We start from the raw sequence: 22,678 nt of genomic DNA, 5'->3' as shown, positions 1-22,678 counted from the left end.
ACTTTGGCTGTAATGATGTGTCAGAAAGGCAAAAGGGTTTTTTTTTGGGGGGGGTGTGTATTCAAACCTTCAAATCTCAGGCATCTTATAAGCAAACACGACACACACCAAAAGCATCGTATTTACTGGTAAAGCAATTTAATCCGTTTATTGATCCAGTCCTCTTTTTTTGTCAGAGAAACCATCCTTATACACACAAACAGTTTATCAAGCATTATAAATTATTTTGCCTTAAAAAAAACACCACTACAGAATCAACACAGCACAGTACTTATTATTTTGTACATAGGCATATAAAAAAAGATAAAAGTGAGCAGACCACATGCTAGCACCTGGACAGACCTGGAGAACCCAATTCACAGGGAAGCTCCCTCCCCACCATGCACAAACACAGCTGACTTTAGCCTTGGTAGGGCATACAGAGAAGAACTTCCTGCTGGAAATATCCTGCCTGTCTCCCAGAACAAGAAGGGAAATGGGTTCATCGTGTGCTTAGTTGATATGTAAACTGGAAGTGCTGGGAGAGGAGAGGAATAGAATCAAGAGGTCACCTGCAGCTTCCATTTTGGTGGTCATATTTAGCTCACAATACATACACATTCGTCCACACGTAGTCTATGTTTGGGATGGCTGGTGTGTTTTGCTGATGACTCATCGAAAGCTGCCACTTTGGGTTTGCAATCCTTTCCTTGGTTTGGCTGTGAATATTTATTTTCTTCCTTTTTACTACTGCTTTCACTTTAGCTTTTAAAAAGCACAGATGGGGGTTGAAAGACTGCAAGAACATATCCCATGCTATTCATCATTGGCTTAACTTCTGCCAACAGTTACTAAAACACAGACGAAAACAGACTCCGGCAACACACTCCATGTGGGTCTCTAGCAGATGAACTGCAGAAAACACTTGACAGCAGAGACAGTCTAATCTCCCATCCTCCCTTCCGTGCATCAAACCATTTCCCTAAATAGCAATCTTTGGAAGGGGGTGGGGAAATTGTGGCCCTCCAGATGCTGTGGACTACAGCTCCCATCAGCCCCAGCTAGCATGGCCAACAGTCAGGGGGGTGAGAGTCCAGCAACACCTGGAGAGAACCTCAAGGCTCCCCGTTCCAGAGTTTTGCTCTTTCACCTTGAACTTGCATCTCTTTTCAGACACTGGCATGGCTCGAAACCCATTCAGAGAGATGCTGCTGGGTGCCATGATTGTGTCTGTCGCTATAGCAGGGGTGGGGAACTCGTGCCTCTAAGAAGCTGCTGGACTCCAAGGAATTGAACATCACACTAGGTTGAACATTCCAGGATGCCAGCTTAGCAGGCAGAAACATCCCCCCTCTCCTCTCCCTGTGCATCATGGGGGGGGGGCAGGGTTCTCCCAACCCCCTCAAGTGCAGGGAGGAGAAGCAGGAGAGGTAAGCCTTATTGCGCAAGCGGAAGCCCCCACCTGCCTGCTCACTGTCTCGCCAGAGTGGTACATGCCCTGGTGATCTCCCACTTGATCTACTGCAACGTGCTCTACGAGGGGCTACCTTTGAGGCTGACTCAGAAACGCTCAGCCGCAGCTAGAGAGAGTCTTTGAGAAAAGCTTAGAGATACGTATTAAAACGGGACACCAATGAACCCAACTTTTAAATTTTGGACATTAAATACACGTTTAAATAAGCAACTTTTGAGTATACCTAAAAGTCTAGCTTATGATAGGAAGATGGTCATCTAAAACACCTCTCTGTTTTGCTCCAAATTGCACTGTGTGCAAATTAGTGTTTGGAAAGGGAGAGGCCACTATGTTAAGAATGCAACTATTTTTAACGCTGATCATAAAGTGTCTGAAAAATGTTTTGACATTTATAGGTTTACTGATTCCATGAGGGCGGAGAATCGCTCTGATTCCACGTGTACAAAAATATTTGGGGAAGAGCAAACAGTTTGCCTTTAAAAAAAAAAAAGGAAGGGCGGTTATCTTTGCGAGAAGACCTTTAATTGTTCAGAGTAAGAAAAAAATTGTCAAAAAACAGCTAGTGGAACTAAAATGATTTATAATATGTGTGCGGCACTGAATATGTAAATCTAAAACTGACACCCCAGTATAGCATTATAGGATCTGAAGTGCTTACTGTAATTACAAAAAGCCAAGGCTTTTTACACTACCTGTCTCATCTTCAAAACAATCTAAGTCAAGACACCCTTTCAGAATGCATTGGAATCATAAGTGTGTTTGGTTTCATATACACACCGATGGATTCACTGTCCAGATCGTCAAATGCGACAATGGGCTACACACGGGCTACTGTGCCCACTAAACATGACCACCTTACTTTCTCTTCAGAGAAGGGAGACCTGGACTCAGCAATACAGATCACCTCTCCAGGTGGCAGTGGTGTAGTATGGATGGGGCCACAGGGACAGTTGCCCTGCCTGCAAAATTCTTAGGGGTGCAAAATTTCAAAAGTAAACAAGAAGAAAGTAGTAGTAATAAATAAAGAATAGTGTGCCCTTGCCCTCACAGAAAAAATCTCCCAGTGTCCACATGGACAGACTGAGGAACAGATCTGGGTGGTGGCCGGTTGCTAGAACGTCTTCTGCATGGGTTTTAGAAAGATATCCGCTCCCGACCCATCCCCTGTCCCACACTCCACCATGCTCAACACTCACAGGGCGCCGCAACTGCCATTAGGGTAGGTCACTTAGGTATTGCCCCTTTGTTCCAGCCTATCGGGCAATGCCAAGGATACTTGCCTTGCCCCGGGCACTAGCAACCCATGTTACACCACTGCTGGGTAGTGAGAGTCGGAGGTATGTTAACTCTTCACACACACACACACACACACACACACACACTCAAGCACAGATCAGTAGCCAAGCCTCCGTGCTACATGTACTTAAAATGGCCATGACCTTCTTCTAAACATGAAACCCAATCCATAGGGACTGTAGCAAGAGCACTTTTCAATACACAATGCAAACTGTACCATTGCCTCTGTTCAAAGCTTTGCCCCTTCAGCCTGATAAACCACAGCTTCTACTCCAACTGCAAAGAGAGGAGCTCCTAGCATCTTGCCAGTTGTGCCCTGCTGCCTGCAACAGGCGCTTAAAAAAAAAATCATACAGGAGGATATTGAAACCGAGAGAGCAAGCATTAAGATGTTTGCTTTCAGAAGTGAACACAGCCAACATTACAATCTAAGTTTCGTTTTCTCATCAACAATACAATCTATTGAAGTGCGCGCATGTCCTCTTAACATCCAATTTCTGCATGGAGAAAATCTTAAGACATTCAATTTGTTACATGAGCCTTTATGATAGAATGGGAACTCAAAGCAAAACACCTTATCCATTCAATAAAAAATAGACATGTTATGTCTGTGTTTCAGAAAACATTTTTCTTTCTTTCACCCACAGATTCCAGTTACTTGTGATCTTGGAAACAGACAATCCAGTGCACAATCTCTCATTTATTTTAGAGCTTGCGGATTCTCCATGGTGTCAAAATTGGAAGGCGATGTTTTGGGAGATCAAAAGAGATTGAGAGCTGGTAGACTGCCTTGGAAGGTGGCAAGTCACTGGAAGTGTCTAAGCAAAAGCTGGACAGCCATGTGTCAGGGATATTATATTGCAGATCCTGGATTGAGTAAGTGGGGTTGGAATGGATGGCCTCTAAGCATCCCTCCCAGTGATCATGTCTCTATCATAAACCCTGTTAGACACAGCCCATACTTCTTATTCCTTCCAAGGTATTAAGTTACATGCTGGCAATTTCCATGTTTCTATATATTCTTGATCCCACAAGTTGACACAAAATCAAAGTATTGCTTGATACTTTTGAACACCACCAGTTCTGGAACCTTTGCTAATCCAAATGAGAAATAACTCCAAACTATTGTACACGTATCTACAGAGAGGTAGCAATTCCTTTCCCCAAACTAGCTGCTGCTAATAAAAAGACTGTTTCTAAGTATTAATTGCTAACATCTATTTTCAAAACAGAGTCTCTGTTGCATCCATTGAGTGTTTATTGGAACAGATGGCAAGTGCCGGGGATTTAAAAAATAAATAAATAGCACAAGTAAAAGAATAAATGCACAAAATTGCTCATTGTCACTCCCCAGCACAAATGGGGAGAAAACTTGTAAAGCTGAGTAAAATCCCCTTAGTACTTTAAAAAAGGCAGTCTCCACTCTGTCAAATAATTAGCACTTATTTAGTGCCTTTTAGAGTCAACCGCTTCATATGCAATTTCAATATCCCTTCTAGTCCCTTTGCAAGGTAATTTAGTATTATCCACTTATTAAAAATGAGGGATACAATGGTACCTCGGGTTACAAACACCTCAAGTTACAAACACTTCAGGCTACAGACTCCGCTAACCCAGAAGTAGTACCTCAGGTTATGAACTTTACCTCAGGATGAGAACAGAAATCGCGTGGCGGCGGCAGCAGGAGGCCCCATTAGCTAAAGTGGTACCTCAGGTTAAGAATGGTTTCAGGTTAAGAACGGCCCCCTGGAACAAATTAAGTTTGTAACCAGAGGAACCACTGTACTGAGAGGTAGTGGCTAGAAAGTTCATGGCAGACATGAAATTTGAACCAAAGGTTTGTCAGTTCGTAGCTCAATCTCCCAGCCACAATACTAGCTCTCCACACATAATGGTACATACACAGTCATCCTAATGAAAGGCAGGGGAAAGAAAATGGTCGCTTGTTGTGAGAGGTCTCTCTTCAGCTACACTCCCCTCGGACACATTTAAGAACAGTTTCACTGGCTGTTTTTTTGTTTGTTTGTTTCTTTTTAATGAAAGCCCAAGGTGAGAAGGATAAATTTGGTGAGACTTGGGGGTCACTATGAAACAACATCCATCACATGGCAAACACTAGCATTCAAAAAATGCAGAAAAGGTTCGATTTTATTATTATTATTAAGAAAAGATTAATAGTTTCATGTACAGACTTTGGGAGGCACACAATACCCCACACAACTTCCCCCATCCCCAGTAAATGGCTCAAAGGCTCTGGAACCTAACTGCCTACATGCCATAGCCAAAAGACCACCTCTGAAATATTCTGCAGGTTTCCTGTGCATTGTACCAAGACCGTACCAACTTTTGCCCTGTAGACCTGACCTTCCCATCCACAAAGCCCAAGTTAATTCAAAGAGACCTTTGAGAATCCAGCAAGCGTCTTCTGTCAGCCGAATTCCCTTTCCACATATGGAGGGTGGGAGGAGGGGGGAGAAATCCAACAGAATTTGAAGAGTGAACACCTGCAATTTCATGGTCAACCACTCCTTACTAAACTAACAAGAAAAAGGAAGGACAATAATGATGTGTTGGCACCTTGCATTTTAAAGAGTCCTTTATTATTATCATTGTAATTATCATCATCACCATCATCATTATTATTGTAGTGTTCCTTGTATCAACTTCATTCAATATAAAGCGGTCCAAAAGGAGAAAAGTCCCTGTAGTTTCTTTGCCGTCAGCCAAGGATCATGAGTAGGAGCATTCAAGGCCAACTCAGATGGTTTAATAAAAAGGTGGCACAAAAAATGTACAGTTTCAAACTTTTTTCAAGTTGGATCAGTCCCGAGGTTCAGCACAGGTAGTTGTTCCTCCAGGGGGTGGGTTAGGAAAACCCAAATTTGACACCAAGTCGTGCATAGTGTATCTCCAGTATGTTTAGTGGTACCGTCACTTGGTCAGAGGTCCGTGGTGCAGGGAGGAAAAGGGTGGGGAAAGATGCGGTTTCTTATTTGGTCTCAGGCTTGTCTTGCAAAAGTGGTATAATAGATTCCCACGCCGTAAGGCACTGTTTGAAACAAAGACACAGAACGGCAAACCCATCAGTGCTTCCATTTAAAACCAGCCACTCCCAGAAGCCCCTAAAAGAAAGGACATTGCGGTTGAGAGAGGTGCTCTTTTAGGTACCCAGGGGCCTGCGGTGAAATGTTTCACAGGGGAACAGAGGGGGCCAGAGGCACCACCTTGCAAGCGTGATGGATAGGGGCGTCCTGATGTCACACTCGTGAGCATCGCACCTTCCTTACTAAGCTGGGCAGAAGCTTCCTGGGCTTTGGGAAGGAGGCCCCCATCAGGGAATAGCCTAGTCCCCTCAGTCCACTGACAACACACCACTGCCTGGGCCTCAAACCACTGAGAGCTTTGTATCCCTCTGCACGTTGAACTGGGCCTAGTAGCTCACTGGCAGGGAATGCTGCTCTTTCAAGACCAGTGAAACATGCACCATTGCGCAGCACTGCTTACCAACCCAGCAGCTGCAATTTTATTTATTTATTTTTTCAAAACTGTTTTCACTGACACAATTTTCCTGGGTGACGAAGGTACATATACCGTCTCTGTTTACAGTTCATAGAGTCCTATCTACAGGTCAGCTGCTATCATGGGCATTTTGAGGTTGTGGGGAGAGATAGGTGGGAGAAAGAAGGGGGAGCGATGATTTCTCTCTCTCTTTTTGCACTTTATGCATTATCCATTTAGTCCCCCATCCCGGTACGAGAACGTTCCACATAAATAGTGACAGTGTGAAAAAGCTAAAACTTGATGGTGGTAAGCAAGAAGTGCGCGCCTCTAAAGCATTCAGCTCTGCTAAACTCTCGTTATCGGGAGCTTCCACAGTCTTTTCCCTACATAACAGCGACAACCTTAGAGATTACCTTCTCGTAATATTGGATGTTTTTGTCTGCCATTCCCATCAACAGCTGCCGAAAGTCTTGGCGCTTGTTGTTCTGCCACCGGTCCATATCTGCCTTCAGGTCTGCGTTGAAGCATTCCACGCGGTCCTGACACTTTTCGACCTCAGTGGGCACCTGGGGAGAGAGCGAGAAAAAGGAATCCCCCAATGCTGTTGCAGACACAAGTTAAGGGATTTTCTTGGACCAGAAGTCCTTTTATTATTTTATTATTATTTTATTAATTTTCTCAACCAACAATCATTCAACTGAAAAGGAAAACACAAAATAAAACAATTAAAACATCTATATTCACTCTTAATATTAATCCATATTTTGGGATTCGTCGAATCCCCTGACTTCCCTCCACTCCCTCCCCTTGTTCCTTTATGTTATTTTCATTTGTGCATGTCAACATTATTATTATTTATTATTTTACTATTATTATGTTATCCTTCTTTAGTTTTTTATTTCTTTTCCTCTCGTTTTCTCTTTCTTTACATTTCTCTTTTCCTTGTCTTTTCTTCCTACTTGGTTCTCTTTTAGACTTAGCAGCTGTTTTATCTCAGTATATTATAAAAAAGATACTATGTAATGGGTATGTATTTTTGTATTTCTTTGAAAATGTATCAATTATTATTTATTTTTTTAAAGAAAAAGAAGGCACCGTATTTGCTTTCCCAGACTTAAGCCCTTGGGTGTTCAGCTTCGGGAAACAATCATTTGAGACGGGAGCGATGGGGTTCTGAATGCACCCCTTGCGTCAGCCACTCCCCAATGCCACCCATGCATTGGGGGTACACCTGTAGCAGGGTAGCTGGGTGAAAATGCCTAGGCTGTCCCTGTGAACTGCAATGCAAAGGAGTCTTTAGGGTTGCGGCTCATAGGCAGTGTCAATGTTGCATCTGGGAGATTGCCATGCCGCAGACTCACCTCCTAATGCAGTAGCAGCTTGGGGGGGGGGGGTTAGGTACAGGAGTGCACGCAGGGCAGATGTGCCTTGGTATCCTGCATCATGTGATTATAGTCACATGACACTTAACACCCGAATAGGGTGTTAATGCTGGCAGTTATGGAGTAGCATGGGTGGACCAGCATCTTGGACAAGTGTCAAGGGCTAACGTTTTTATTCCCAAGAATCCACACTGGCTCCCAGTATATTTCTGAGCACAATTCAAAGTGTCAATGCTGAAGTTTAAAGCCTTGAACAGCCTCGGCCCTGTATACCTGAAGGAGCATCTCCACCCACATCGTTCAACCCGGACACTGAGGTCCAGCTCCGAGGGCCTTCTGGTGGTTCCCTCACTGTGAGAAACGAAGTTACAGGGAACCAGGCAGAGGGCCTTCTCGGTAGTGGCACCCACCCTGTGGAACACCCTTTGTGTCAAGAAAATAAAGAACTACACCACCTTTAGAAGACATAGGAACACAGCCCTGTATCAGGCAGGAAGTTTTTGATGTTTGAGGTTTTATTATGTGTCTGTGTTGGAAACTGCCCAGAATGGCTGGGGCAACCCAACCAGAGGGGCTAGGTGTAAATAAATTATATTATTATTATTATTCCAAAGCCATATTTCCTTTCAGCTTTCAGCTAGGGAGACAACAAGAGATCTTTGTATAGCCAGTGGTGTTGTGGCTACACAATGCGATGAATTTGGACCAGACTCACCTGGCTTCCGATTTCCCCCAACACAGCTACAGAATTCACTGGCTAGCCTTGGACCAGTCTACCCTAACTTACTTCACAGGACTGTTCCAAGGTTAAAACACAGTTCCTAAGACACACTGTCCTGAATACATTTGAAGAGCAGTGGAGCACAGATGAGATAAATCCAGAGCTTAAATTGTTAATTGTTCTATTAGCTTAAACAGAAGACGAAGTGGAAAGGCTCTAACTGGCAAAGCAAACCTATTAGTTGTCACTGCTTTCAAATAAAATTGCATTAATTAAAGGAGGCTGTGCCTAAGATGAAAAGAAAAAGATTAACTTCAAAGTGAATTAGTATAATTACTAATTTTTAAAACTTTTAAATATTGGTGGCACGGCAGATAAGGCCTCTGCTGCTTATTCATCAGTTAAGGAATCAATGTGCATTCAAGCACCAACACTAAGGTAACAACTTCTATTCTCCAGAAATACAGTGACAAACGTAGTTACTCCACTAATGGATAGCTCAATTCAATCTATGTGAAAAGAACCTTAACATAGGTTCTTTCATAAAACCTTAAATTGAGACCAGGAATGGAAAACCTATGGTCTTCCAGATGTTGTTGATCTCCAACACCTGTCCGCCCCAGCCAGCATGGCCAATGGTCAGGGTGATGGGTGCTCCAGTCCAAAATTCAGAAGGCCAAAGGTTCCTCATACCTGCCCAAAAGCCAGCCAACACATGCTGTGAGATAAACCAAAGCTGGTTGACAGGAAAGTATAATTTATACAAGCAATGGATATCAATAATTATTGTTCAAATCTGCGTATATATTTTATTACCCCTTGTCACAATTAAAATCATCAGACCACCAATTGGCCAACCTGGGGTATTCAATTGTTTGTGGTATTGAGCAGTTTTGTTTCCTGGTGTCCCAAGGATCTCTCCTACCCAAACAAATGATCTTTTCCTCACCAAAGATCAAGTCCAAGAATCCAGTTTGCAGTCCAATAGATTGCTTTTTAGTCACCTGTATTTACTGCCCTTTTCAACGTTGCACAAAAGCTTTTTAATCTTGCTGAAGACAATGGAGTGGGAGACTTAGCCCAAAGAGGACTAACCTTGGGGCGGTCTTCTCTTTTTAAGACCACAGCTTCCAGTTTGGCTTCATATTCAGCTTGAACTTGATCTCTTTTCTTCAACACATTCTAAAGAGGGGAAGGAAAGAGACAGGATGCAGTCAGAGGAGATGCAAGGGTTATGTCCACACACACACTTCATATGAACTTCAGCTTGTCACCCCAAGCCAGCTGTAATCCACTTGAAACCAGCACCACTTAAGTGTCAGCAGTAGAGGTCTATTGGCTTGGAAAGGGTGATGGCAGTTGCATTGTCTTCTTGCATTAGACCAGCTATGGGAAACCTATGGCCCTCCAGCTGTTGCTGAATCACGGACCCTAGTGTCTCCTAGTGTTGCGACCCTACCTGCTTGCGCAGCGTCTTCCCAGAGTGGTACATGCCCTGGTTATCTCCCGCTTGGACTACTGCAATGTGCTCTACGTGGGGCTACCTTTGAAGGTGACCCAGAAACTACAACTAATCCAGAATGCGACAGCTAGACTGGTGACTGGGAGTGGCCACCGAGACCATATGACACTAGTCCTGAAAGACCTACATTGGCTCCCAGCACATTTCTGAGCACAATTCAAAGTGTCAGTGCTGACCTTTAAAGCCCTAAACAGCCTCGGCCCAGTATACCTGAAGGAGAGTCTCCACCCCCATCGTTCAGCCTGGACACTGAGGTCCAGTGCTGAGGGCCTTCTGGCAGTTCCTTCACTGCGAGAAGAGAAGTTAAAGGGAACCAGGCAGAGGAACCTCTCGGTAGTGGCGCCCGCCCTATGGAATGCCCTCCCATCAGATGTCAAGGACATAAACAACCACAGTAGACCCTCGGGTTACGTTACCTTTGGGTAATGTAACTTTCGGGTTGTGAACACGGCAACCCCAGAAGTGTATACTTCCAGGTTCCGCCGTGCATGCATGCACAGAAGCGGTGCCTCATGTTGCAGACTTTTCAGGGTACGTAAGGACCCCCTGAACAAATTAAGTTCATATCTGGAGGGTCCACTGTATCTGACTTTTAGAAGACATCTGAAGGCAGCCCCATTTGTGCAAGTTTTTAATGTTTGATATTTTATTGTATTTTTAATATTTTGTTGGAAGCTGCCCAGAGTAGCAGGGTATAAATAAATTATCATCATCATCATCATCAGGGGTCTTCCAGATTGCAGAGGTAGACTGGAAGGATCACGACTATTTGAGGGAATCTTGGATAGTGTTTGCAACACAGTGGCTTGGTTGTGAAAAAGTTCAAAGTCATCACTCAGCTATGAAGCTCACACATTTTAAGCTCCTTTCAAGAACAGCAGGGCAGAGATCAGAAATCATTTCATCCCGGCAAAACAAATTTCGCAGGACTACAGAATGCTGCTCAAAAATTTACAAGCTACAAATCCTTGCTCTCATAGCAGTGTAAATCTGTTGTAAAAATTAACTACTGGTCGTCCCCCCACACCCAAGCACTACAAACTGTATTAGTACCTCCAAAACATTTGATTACAGCAAGGCACTCTATTTAAATCTGCCTATCCCCCAAACTAAATACTTTGTTTTGAGATATCAAGCACATCTCCTGAAATGCTATTAAAGCAATTCTGAATGGCTGGTGCTCACTCTCAGTTTTGCCACCTACCTCAAAACTTTAAAGATACGGTGAGGATAAGATCTATCGCATAAACAGGCTGCCCTGTCTAGCAGCTATCACTGAAACGGTTCCAAGAGGCTTTGCGGTTACAAGGTTTGGTTTTATTGGCTTGTGGGCAGGAGAGGCTTCAGCAAAGGTGCAGAACAACTTGTTATTTGCCCATCAAAGCCCATTTCACCCAGTTATGCTTTTCAGCAATAAATTTCATTGGAAACCATTTATATAAAGGCAGCGGAAGGAAACCGTTTTAAAGAAGCACCTTTTCGTTCATGTGAGCCAGCAAATTGCAGCGCAACAAATAAAGGGCAGCTATTTCACAGTCCTTTTTTGACATCCCATCTGACAATGACATCCCTAACCTAAACAGAACTTTTCAGTACTCCAGTGATGCCAAAGTCTTTGTTCAAATGATGGGACCGTCCGTTCTGATCAGATATTAACTACAGGGGATGTTTTTAGCTGTTCTGTGTGCAAATCTGACACTGAAAAGGAAGGCAGGTAAGTAAATCTGGTGCTGAAACCTGGCCATAATAGCACCTACCAATTTTGTGATCCATTCAACAGCTGAAAGATATGCACTTATCTGCTGATGTGATTCAATAACTTAGGATGTGTGACACCTGCATCATGCATGCTTTCTGCAATTTAAAAGGCACAGCTTTATTTGCTATGGGAGAATCACAGTGAAGAAGAAGAAGAAGAGTTTGGATTTGATATCCCGCCTTTCACTCCCCTTCAGGAGTCTCAAAGCGGCTAACAGTCTCCTTTCCCTTCCTCCCCCACAACAAACACTCTGTGAGGTGAGTGGGGCTGAGAGACTTCAGAGAAGTGTGACTGGCCCAAGGTCACCCAGCAGCTGCATGTGGAGGAGCGGAGACGCGAACCCGGTTCCCCAGATTACATGACTACCGCTCTTAACCACTACACCACACTGGCTCTCAGTGATGTGCAACTTTTCCTTATAGTTATTAGAGAGGTAGATAAGCCCTTCCAATGGAACAGGTATTTCTGCTTTGGTGCAGAAATGCCTTCGGCTAAAAGAAATCTGCCTGCAGAATATGTGGAGATTCGAACTTACGGTTTAATCATTAATATATTGCATTCGAAAGGCACATGACTAGCAGACAGGCAGGTCTGGGACAAGGTGAAGAATGATTACATCAGTTTCTGGAGAAAGAGGACTGATGTTGCCTTCTCTAGAATCCTATACAGGTGATGTGCTGCCCTTGTGTGATTACCCAACGGGGAGATGTGGGTCTGTCTCACTGGCCCTGCCCCCCATATTTTATGTCCTCATCACCCAGTCAGTCCCACTGCCATCCACACTAGGATGTGGAAAGGTCTGGAGCAGGGATGCTGTTCTATGAATGTACGTTCCTCAGTTTAGAACTTTGACCACACAGGAAGTCTACACTCCAGAATTCTCCTCCAAGGAGGGAAGGCTGGCGAGAGCAGGACCCAGCAAACACATCCCTGCACTTTCCCTCAGACTATGGTAACGGCATGAGGGCAGAACGCCTGTATAGGGCTTAATTTATCGTCTCCCACCCCATCCCGTACCACTGAATGCTAGCTCAATATTCCACCCCATTAACGGAAAAGGAGCATGCTCGAGTCCATCTCAAGTTATATGTAGACCCCTATTTATTTTTAATCACTCACAAAAAAATTCATAGGTACTCTTCAAAAGTTATCCTCCAAGCTACTGACGATAGAAGAATGGAGAATGAAACTGACAGACTATGCAGAATTGGACAAACTAATCAGATATCTTCGAGATCAAAAGTTCATCGAGGACTGGGGAAAATTTGTTGAATATCTGAAAAAAATATGTGATGTGCAAACAATGCTAGTGGGGTTTCAAGAAGCACTGTGAAAGTTGAGATATATTGTTAAAAAGAAACAGATAGTGGGAGGGAAGACTAATGGCAATAAAAAACAGAAGAAATGTGTAATTGAGAGGTAAATACGGATGATTATCAGAGAAGCTGAAGGAAGTCCAAACAGAGTTAAATTTGTGAAAATTTGGATAAGATTGTATATTTGTGTTGAAAATTAATAAAAAATATTATTTTTTTAAAAAAGTTATCCTCCAGGCTAAGATTAAATGGGACTGGCTGATATATGCTCAAATTTACTGGTGATTAATATGCTGCATTTCCCAGAGTTCTTTGGGGGAAGTCACGGCTGTTTAAAAGTGCTTTGATACTGCTTTAAATGCATAGTGCAGATGAGGCCTTCCCCTGGATGCAACCTGCGCTTAAGCAAACCTTCCTTTCTTTTTATATTTTTAAAACACGTTTGCAGTACTTCCTAGTTTCTTCCCTCTCTCTTTAAGTTGCATAAAATATCAGGGGGGCAAAAAGTTCTCCGTTTAAAAACGGAGTTTGTGTTTTGACCTGGGCCAAGGACTTTAGCCATTTCTTACAGTAAAGAATACAGAAAATTAAAAAGCTGTGCAAAAAAAGAAAAAGGAAGCATGGTTGCATATTATTCATTATATGTTGTTCTACAAGCAGAGCATTGAAGCCGATACATTAATACAATGGTAAGGGATTTCTTAAAGCTGCACAAAGTTGTAGTTTCTCAAGGGACAGGGGACGGCAGTTGACTGCTGCACCCACATGAGAATTCATCTGCATACTTTCAGCTGCTCAGGCGCGCGCGCACACACACACACACATATATATATATATATATACACACACACACACACACACACACCCCAAAAAAAAGCCCAACCGTTAACTCCATTTACCTAATATCAAAACATTCCACAGGGAACTGTTTGTACTAACTGTGCCCAGAATGCTTTATATCATCTCAACAGTTCCTACTCCTGCTTTTCTTTTCTTGTAATAGCAAGTCAGCATGAAAATTATACCTAGCAGGCCCCGAGGCCCTTCCCACAGATTATATATCATAATCAGTGCATCAGAGAGACACATTTGGGCAACCCCTTTCATACAGGGGCCACATGCGACTTCTCAAAGCAGTGAAGGCTGCATCGTGATGGTAAGAAGAGAAGAATTATTTATCAGTTACAAGGCATGGGGATATGCAGGCTTGCAGAAGAAGGTAATGTCCCATCTTCATGGCTAATCAGTCCCCATAACACCTGGAAGAGGCCTGTTACACCCAGTGTTCGAAACTCCCATTGTTCTAGGCGTGTTTTGCAACAGGGAATTTCATTAGTGCAAGCAGTTTTCGAGCTCTGGGCACAGTAATGAGCCTAAGATTTCAGATTAAAGCTGCAGATTGGAAGGAAAGGAGGACTTTTTTCTGCCTCCCTGCTTCCAGCTACTCTCTGAAGAATATTAGGGGGGTGGGGGCAGGGGAAGGACTAGACCATGTGAAAAATGAACATCATCTTTTAGCTGCAGTTCATTCATTTTCAGCTTTGTATTCTTGTTATTAAAAAACGCACACCTGGACATTCCGTTGTTGCACCCATAACCTAGGTTTAAGGTGCCATTTAGCTTCTAGCTTTCCAATCTCAGTTTCTAACACTGGTTACACCTATTTAAAATCCTGCAGACAGCTAGCACTGCCATGGATACACACGCACACAGGTATACCCTGGAGGTAAGGATTTTCAAGTATTTGATATGCTAGCAAACTCACCTGTCATCTATGGGGACTACACATTGCCCTCCTGCTAACCATGCTTAGCCAGAATTGAGAGGCAGCAGCTGCAACCTGCCTTCCATCTCACACCTAGAAAAAAGATTATTACATCTTCTACCCTCAATCACAGCTAAGGGTTCACTGGCACCAACATTACTACTACACAATGTGGTCGCACCCAGATTCATCATGGTTTGGGCTAGCAAAGTGTGGCAGTAAGTCAGGATCTGAAGAACTGTAGGATGAAATCAATTTCAGAGGCTATGTTGCAAGGAACCCTAAGTTAAGAACACGGGTGGAATCCAACATCACACAACGGCAATCAGCTTGCCAGATAGGACACTCCTGCCTCCCCTTCCCCAACACGCTGTTCTGGATGGAGTTTCTATAAATTGTCAGTTATACCTTCAATTTAACCCAGTAGCAAAGCGACAACCAGAGGAGTTCTTTCAGTATCCGTGTTACATGGTCCTAACTGGCTGAACCATTCAATAGCCAGAAAATGAAGTCAAATGTCTGCCATATTAAAGGAGAGATGGTGAGATTTGTTCCAGGGAAGGAAGCACATCGTTTCTGGGAATAGTTCTGACTTTGCTAACCAAGATTAGCAGGAAGCCAGTGTTACATCTGCATGAGTTCCATGATTTTGAAAGCTTGGGGTACTTTATCTATATATATAATTTCTGGAACCATTTTGTGTCAAAATGAAAGCAGCAGGTAGAAGAGGCCACACAGAGATCTCCTGAAGGGGATGCAGTAGTTTTATGCCCACAAAATGTCCACACGCTGGCATTTCTGGGAAAGCTGTTTTCCTAGATGCAAACATCTGCCTGCCACAAATCCCATGTTACCTTCATGGACTCTGAGTACAGCATATACTCTCTTAGGACAGGAAGAAAGTCTTCGGTCATGTCTTCGCTCAGTTCCTCGAGTGCCGTGCAGCAATTCCCAATGCAGGCAGATACTCCTTCAAGAGGCTCCGACAGCTCTTTCTCTAACCCACTCCAGGTTGAGTAAACAGGACCATACTCTCTGAGCTCCACAAGGTATTCTGCAAGAGAACGATGCTATGAAAATAAAAGGCAGGAAAGTTCTGGTTTCTGGGTTTTGAGACGGCGCCAGAGGGTTTGTGTGTTTGTTTTTAAAGTCAACAAGCCTAACTTTCAGATCAGAAACTTCTCGTGATAAGGAAAATACCAATAATAAAAGTGTCAGAACCTACAAAGGAAGGTCTAGGACCTTTGGGTAATTGCTGTAAGCATCTTGCTACAAGTTAAGATGCAGGAGGACAAAGAACGACAAAGGAATTTAGCCATTCTGAATGCACACGCAATACATTTTTAATTCCCCTTTTTCAATTATATTTTATTGTTTCAACATTTTAAACATATACAATCCAAACACAATTTCATCTCTTCTCACCTTCTACTGCACTATCTATTAAATCATAACCACAATAGTGTTTGTGGCAGAATGGACATCTTTTTCAGACTACAGTGGTACCTCGGGTTAAGTACTTAATTTGTTCCAAAGGTCTGTTCTTAACCTGAAACTGTACTTAACCTGAAGCACTATTTCTGGGTTAGCAGAGTCTGTAACCTGAAGCGTACGTAACCTGAAGTGTATGTAACCCGAGGTACCAATGTACTAAATGAAATATTATAGTATGATGAACTCGCGACAGGATTTGAGCTATGAGCAACAGAAGTAATTATATTTTTGATTCCATATGCAACACATATTCTGAAAATGTGTATACTGGGGATGGGAACCTATGGCTTCCCAGACATAGCCAGGCTATAATCCCCATCATGCTTGACCACCAGCCACTTTGGCTCAGCTGATGGGAATTGGGAGCCCAAGCATTTTCTAGGGGGCCGCATGTTCCCCCACCGCTGGCATCCAGACTTTGCTAGTGGAGCAAGAATTAGAGTTATAAAGAAAAGCTGCACATACTACTCACCTACTTCCTCCTTGATAATTCGCTGTGCTATTCTGTCAATGGTTCCAAGCTTCAGAGAAAAAGTATCTAGGTAGTCACCAATGGCAGCAAACTCCACCGGTCGACTTCTGAGTTTATAGCTTCCTGTGACATATTTTACCGATTCTCCCATCTTAGAAAGCAAGGCCATTCCCTGCTTTTTATAAGCATGAAGATCCTATGGACGACAAGAGCAGCCAATTAGCTTTTAGATTATGTTTATGTCTTCCAAATACAGTCGTACCTTGGAAGCCGAACGCCTTGGGAGTCAAACGTTTTGGCTCCCGAACGCTGCAAACCTGGAAGTGAGTGTTCCAGTTTGCAAACGTTCTTTGTAATGCAAACATCCGATGCAGTTTCTGCAGCCAATTCGAAGCCGCGCCTCGGTTTCTGAACGTTCTGGAAGTCGAAAAGACTTCCGGAACTGATTCCGTTCGACTTCTGAGGTACCACTGTATATTTGTTCAACAACAAACTTGGGGAAGCTAGAGTTTCAGTCTATTCTATTCTGAGGACCGCAGAGAGTTACAGGCCCTTACAACCTGTGTTAATGCTCCAAAACTCCCATTAAGACGAGTTGTTTTCGTTTATTCCAAAATAAATACATCTGCAGAAGTTACACTCTTAGGGCTGTGCCGAACTTAGGCCTCATCTGCATTAGTGGTGATTTATAACAACAACCAGAATGCAAGCAGCAGCAGTCACACCACTGCAGTAATATTACGCAAAGTAGATATTTATAACAGGTGAGGGAAGGAGGAAGAGAAACTTTGTGATTCCCTACCACAACATGTGGGGGCGGCTGCCACGTTAGAAGACTTTCTAGTGGGCTTCTCAAATAAATCTGTTTAATCATTGAGGGAAACCGAATTTTAGAGTAGACAAGCCTTTGGTCTGTTCACAGTAGGATATCTTATTTCTGTTTGCTTCTCCCACCCACCCACAGCTCAGTCTTCTCTTTTTCTTGAAAGCAAACCTCTCAGTTTCCCCTGTATCCTATCTCTGTCCTAGCTGTTTGTTTGTTTGTTTGTTTGCATTTATATACTGCCCTAAACCAGGAGGTCTCAGGGCGGTTCACAGAATAAAAACAAAATATAAAACCACAAAATACATAATCAAAATAAAAACAACTGAATAAACCTCCACCCAAAAAACCCCCACATTTTAAAAGGGCATAGGATGTCAATCAAATCAACCAAAGGCCTGGTTGAAAAAGAACGTTTTTGCCTTGTGCCTAAAGGTGTATAATAGGGACGTAAAAGGTGTAAAATAGGGACGTGGGTAGTGCTGTGGTGTAAACCACTGAGCCTTGGGCTTGCTGGTCAGAAGGTCAGCGGTTCGAATCCCTGCAATGGAGCGAGCTCCTGTTGCTCGGTTCCAGCTCCTGCCAACCTAGCAGTTCAAAAGCACGTCAAAGTGCAAGTAGATAAATAGGTACCACCCTGGTGGGAAGGTAAACGGCATTTCTGTGCACTGCTCTGGTTTCACCAGAAGTGGCTTAGTCATGTTGGCCACATGACCCGGAAAAACTGTCTGCAGACAAACGTCAGCTCCCTCAACCAGTAAAGCGAGATGAGCGTCACAACCCCAGAGTCATTCGCGACTGGACTTAACTGTCAGGGGTCCTTTACCTTTAAAGCTGAATAATGAAGGCGCTAGATTCTATTGTGCTCTTTCAAATGCTAAGCTTAAGGCATACTGATAAAGATATACCATATTTTTCCGTCTATAAGAAGCCCTATGTATAAGATGCCCCCTATTTTGGGGGACTCAGATTTAATAAAATGGGGGGTGTATCCGTGTATAAGATGCTCCCTAATTTTTGACATTATTTTTTAGGGGGGAAACCTAGTCTTATACACAGAAAAATACGGTAACTGTCAAATACTGGCACCCAAAGTAGCTGTATAACATGAATGGTTATCAAATGAATTTGATGGTGCTATTTAAAAGCATGTCTAACATTGATAAGCAATCTTTCATCAGATTCTAGGCTTCCATCTCTAAACACATCCATTGAAACACAGTTCTGCACCGGTTTGCTTTACTTACTTTGGCAGTAAGAAACACATGAAAGTGTTCGTTAAAAGAAAGCACAGGATGATCAGCAATCCTTTTCAAAAATTTATCCAAGGCCTTCCTCCTCGTCTCAACAAATTCTTCTGAAAAGCGATCAACAACTCCTTTGACCACAAATTTCTCTGGGAGAGGCTGGAAGGGAACAGGAAAAAATCTTAGGAGCTTAGAAGGACAAGAAAATCTCTATCCTCAAGCTTTGATGTTTTAGAAAACATGCACATTCAAGTTTTTCTTCCACTACAATAGTAAACTGAAGTCTTTAAAAAACCGAAGCAAATATTTTGTAACAGTATTTTCATAGTTCATCAGTGTACGGAGAGAGTTGGAGAGCACAGCACAGATGTTACGAGACATCACTGGGCCAGAAGAAACTGCTGACTTGCACCTTTTCACCTAAAAATAAGTTCAAGCAGTAATTGTTTCTGAAGGGAAGTCAAAGTAGTGTTCACCCATTCAGAGGAAGCTTTTTTGAAAGACGGATTTTTGAAGCTTTGCTGACTCCAAATGCATTCTGAGTAAAGTCATGTTGTTAGAGAGATCTAATGAAATAATATGCAAAATAAACCCACTTAAGTCAATGGGCTTAAGTATTTTAGGTCCATTGAATTCAATGGGTCTACTGTGGGTACAATGAATGTTTGATATCAACCAGTGAACCCAAATTAGGTAAACATGGAGCATGAACACACACAACCCGAAAGTGTTGGGCCAGGTAGCTTCTAGTGGCTTGTTACCTGTGTAAGTCCCTCCCCAACATATTTTTGAGAGCATCACACCAGCAGACAATTCAGGAAGAACTGAGAAACATTTTTTTGTGATGGGGCAGGTCTTTGAATCTTAGCCCACAAGAAGTGCGTGAGGGTTCTACATCATAAAAGGTATTGTTGATCTAACATGCTGTTTCAGTAATTTTTTATCTGTTATTGTGCACTTTTTTCTGTTTTCATTAAATACTACACAATACTTCTGAAAAATAAAGAGGTTCTTAAAAATTAAAAGATTTTTGTTGTTGCTTAGTCATTTAGTCGTGTCTGACTCTTCGTGACCCCAAGGACCAGAGCACGCCAGGCACTCCTGTCTTCCACTGCCTCCTGCAGTTTGGTCAAACTCATGCTGGTAGCTTCGAGAACACTGTCCAACCATCTCGTCCTCTGTCGTTCCCTTCTCCTTGTGCCCTCCATCTTTCCCAACACCAGGGTCTTTTCCAGGGAGTCTTCTCTTCTCATGAGGTGGCCAAAGTATTGAAGCCTCAGCTTCAGGATCTGTTCTTCCAGTGAGCACTCAGGGCTGATTTTCTTATGAATGGATAGGTTTGATCTTCTTGCAGTCCATGGGACTCTCAAGAGTCTCCTCCAGCACCATAATTCAAAAGCATCAATTCTTCGGTGATCAGCCTTCTTTATGGTCCAGCTCTCACTTCCATACATCACTACTGGGAAAACCATAGCTTTAACTATAAGGACCTTTGTTGGCAAGGTGATGTGTTTGCTTTTAATTAAAAGATACCACCACATAAATGCCACAATGGATGTATAACCTACACACATTATGATATTAGTGTAAAAAAAAAAGCAATAGCTATTAGTGATTTTTTTTAAAAAAATCCTGTTTTTGTTCTCATTGAAGAAGTCAAGTTTAGCCACAGAGTACAGTTTCTAAGGATCCGAAAACAGTGCAAGTAAGCAACTGTAATACAGACCTATAACGTCAGAATATATGAAGTATAAATTAGTTCAGACAGGAATGTTTTGGAGTGTTCTGTTTTGCATTTCCCCCACAAAATAATTGAGGCAAGCATTTTCTTTATCTCTCTTTCATTTTAAACACACCTCGAATCCATTACTGCTGAAAAAGCAGAAATGTGCACTTCTTATAAGTGCATTATTTATTCCAACAAACAGTGGTCCCGACTTACTACCTACGGGAATGAGATGAGTGGGTTGAGATTCCTCTAGTTTATTCCTGAGCCAGTCAAAATCCTGGTATCTTCGGCGCATGGAATACTCTGGCAAGTCAAACTCTGCGCGTGTGGTCTAAGAATAAAAATGAAGCGAAAGGGAAAAAGCGAGCAAGAGAAATCAGACAGGGTAAGTAAAAATATATATGCTTAAATCACTAGTCTTTGCATTCACTGTATTATTATTAAATTTCTTTTACCAAACGTTGACTTCTATACTGGCTTGAAGCCAAATGTACCAGCCATACCTCAAGCCGAGCCATTCAAGCATTAGCAAAGAAACAAATTTTATTTTCACATGCCTCTGGCAACTTAAGATGCACAACCTGGGAATCAACTCAGTATTGAACTTGGACAAGTGCCCCTATTTTGAAAGCTCTTTTTATTAAAGCTTGGGGGGAAGCAATATACAAAAGTTAACATCAAATATCAAGCATTTTTTAAAAACATAAAAACTAAGGGACAGAAAATAAAGAGGAGGGAAGGGGAAGGGAGAGGAAGGGAAGGACTTATTGGACAAGTGTATAATGGATATGTCAACTTTTCGTTATTTGAATGGAACATTCCTTGAGGAGTGGGAAATGTAAAAGATAACCTTAACATAGTAACTGAGCCTATGAATTTTTTGTATCTTCGATGGATGCATTCCCTTTCTTTGTTTTGGAAAATTAACACTTAGGGTTGTATCCCAACAAAGCTGTATCGTTTTAGCACAAGAACTTTCCCTGTGCAATGGGAATTCCTCTCCGTGCATCCCCTCTATGTCCGACACTAAATTTGTACTTTGCTGGGAAAAACAAGAGCCAGCACATTGGAAAAAAACAAAGCAAAAACAACAACAGCCCCACACCACCGTCTCTTCATGTTAATCTTGTTTCTATACCAATGGTTCTAATCCAACATCAGTCACACTTGGACTTAATCCATTAAAATTAAAAGACATGACTAAATTAGGTCCTTTAATTTCAGCGGGACTCTTCTGAGTAAAACTTAGTTGGATACAACTGAAATCGAAGTATTTCACCCATAGTGGAGATTGCAGTTTTTCAGGATAGATGGCAGCAAACCTGCTTCACCCATTGTTCTACCATCAAACTGGGAGGAATTGTTCAAAATGAATGGAAGAATTTATATGGGAAGATTTCTGAGGTGAATGCCAAGATTCTCTAATCTCTCTTGCTTATGCACACAACACCATAAAAAAGCATACATTGCTTGTGAGTTTAGAGGCATTATCCAATACAAGGCACTGGTACTCATTTCACACAGAAGTATACAAGCAATAGAAATATTCATGAAGAGGGAGAATCACATTCCACAAACTACAAATGAATGCAAGACCTTCGAACACCAGCAATGGCAGCACGACCTGGAAAATTCTTACATTCTTGTGGCAAGAAGGGGGGAGAGTGAAATAAGTTGTGTGCTCTCAACCATAGACACTAATAGCCCATGCCTATGAGAGAAAACTCTCTAAGCTAGTGAGTCAAGAAAACTGTGGAACTTAGAAGTCAAAGAACTATCTTCAGCAAGAAACACAGCTCTGCAAATGTTATTAACCACACAATACAAAGCAAGCTCTCAGCTCTATGAGAAAGCCAAGTGGGTTTAATAAAGCAGATGACTAAAGCTCTCCCCAGGGATTCCTTGAAACTAGGAAGAAATCTGGAGATCTAACAGAATTTTTTAACACTTGTCACTTTAGACACTGGATTTTCCAGAGAAGCCATGACAGTTAAAGGCATTCAATACAGATATTAAGCCATAAAGTGGGCATGACAGCTTCCTTTGATGCAATGTGCTAACCCATCCTAACTTGAATGGGTGAGAGGAGAGGCCTGTCACAAAGTATTTGGAAGTAGATGTGGGCTACACACAACATCACTGTGTGCGTGTGCACACACAAACACACACGGTCCCAGTCTCAAATAAGGCATATGAAC

General features: G+C 42.5%; 1 protein-coding gene and 1 long non-coding RNA gene across 2 annotated transcripts in view; both read right to left on the bottom strand.

The window, feature by feature from the left end:
• Positions 1-116: 116 nt before the first annotated feature.
• LOC309522205 overlaps positions 117-22,678 on the bottom strand; it is a 218,734-nt gene continuing 196,172 nt past the window's right edge. The window contains exon 2 of the long non-coding RNA XR_014214977.1: positions 117-2,145. This is a non-coding gene — a long non-coding RNA (uncharacterized lncRNA). The remainder of the gene's footprint in view (positions 2,146-22,678) is intronic.
• The window catches only part of SNX30 (sorting nexin family member 30), a 41,272-nt gene continuing 23,921 nt past the window's right edge, over positions 5,328-22,678 (bottom strand). The window contains exons 3-9 of the mRNA XM_082205022.1: positions 20,701-20,811; positions 18,752-18,910; positions 16,682-16,877; positions 15,570-15,769; positions 9,449-9,535; positions 6,664-6,816; positions 5,328-5,798 (exon numbers count right to left, since the gene is read on the bottom strand). Of these exons, the coding sequence (XP_082061148.1) occupies positions 5,739-5,798; positions 6,664-6,816; positions 9,449-9,535; positions 15,570-15,769; positions 16,682-16,877; positions 18,752-18,910; positions 20,701-20,811 (966 nt within the window). The 3' untranslated portion in view covers positions 5,328-5,738. The remainder of the gene's footprint in view (positions 5,799-6,663; positions 6,817-9,448; positions 9,536-15,569; positions 15,770-16,681; positions 16,878-18,751; positions 18,911-20,700; positions 20,812-22,678) is intronic.

The sequence above is a fragment of the Podarcis vaucheri genome (genome assembly GCF_965113315.1).
Source record: "Podarcis vaucheri genome assembly, chromosome: 17".
Classification (NCBI taxonomy): Eukaryota; Metazoa; Chordata; class Lepidosauria; order Squamata; family Lacertidae; genus Podarcis; species Podarcis vaucheri.
This window is presented reverse-complemented; position numbering and strand designations above follow the sequence as displayed.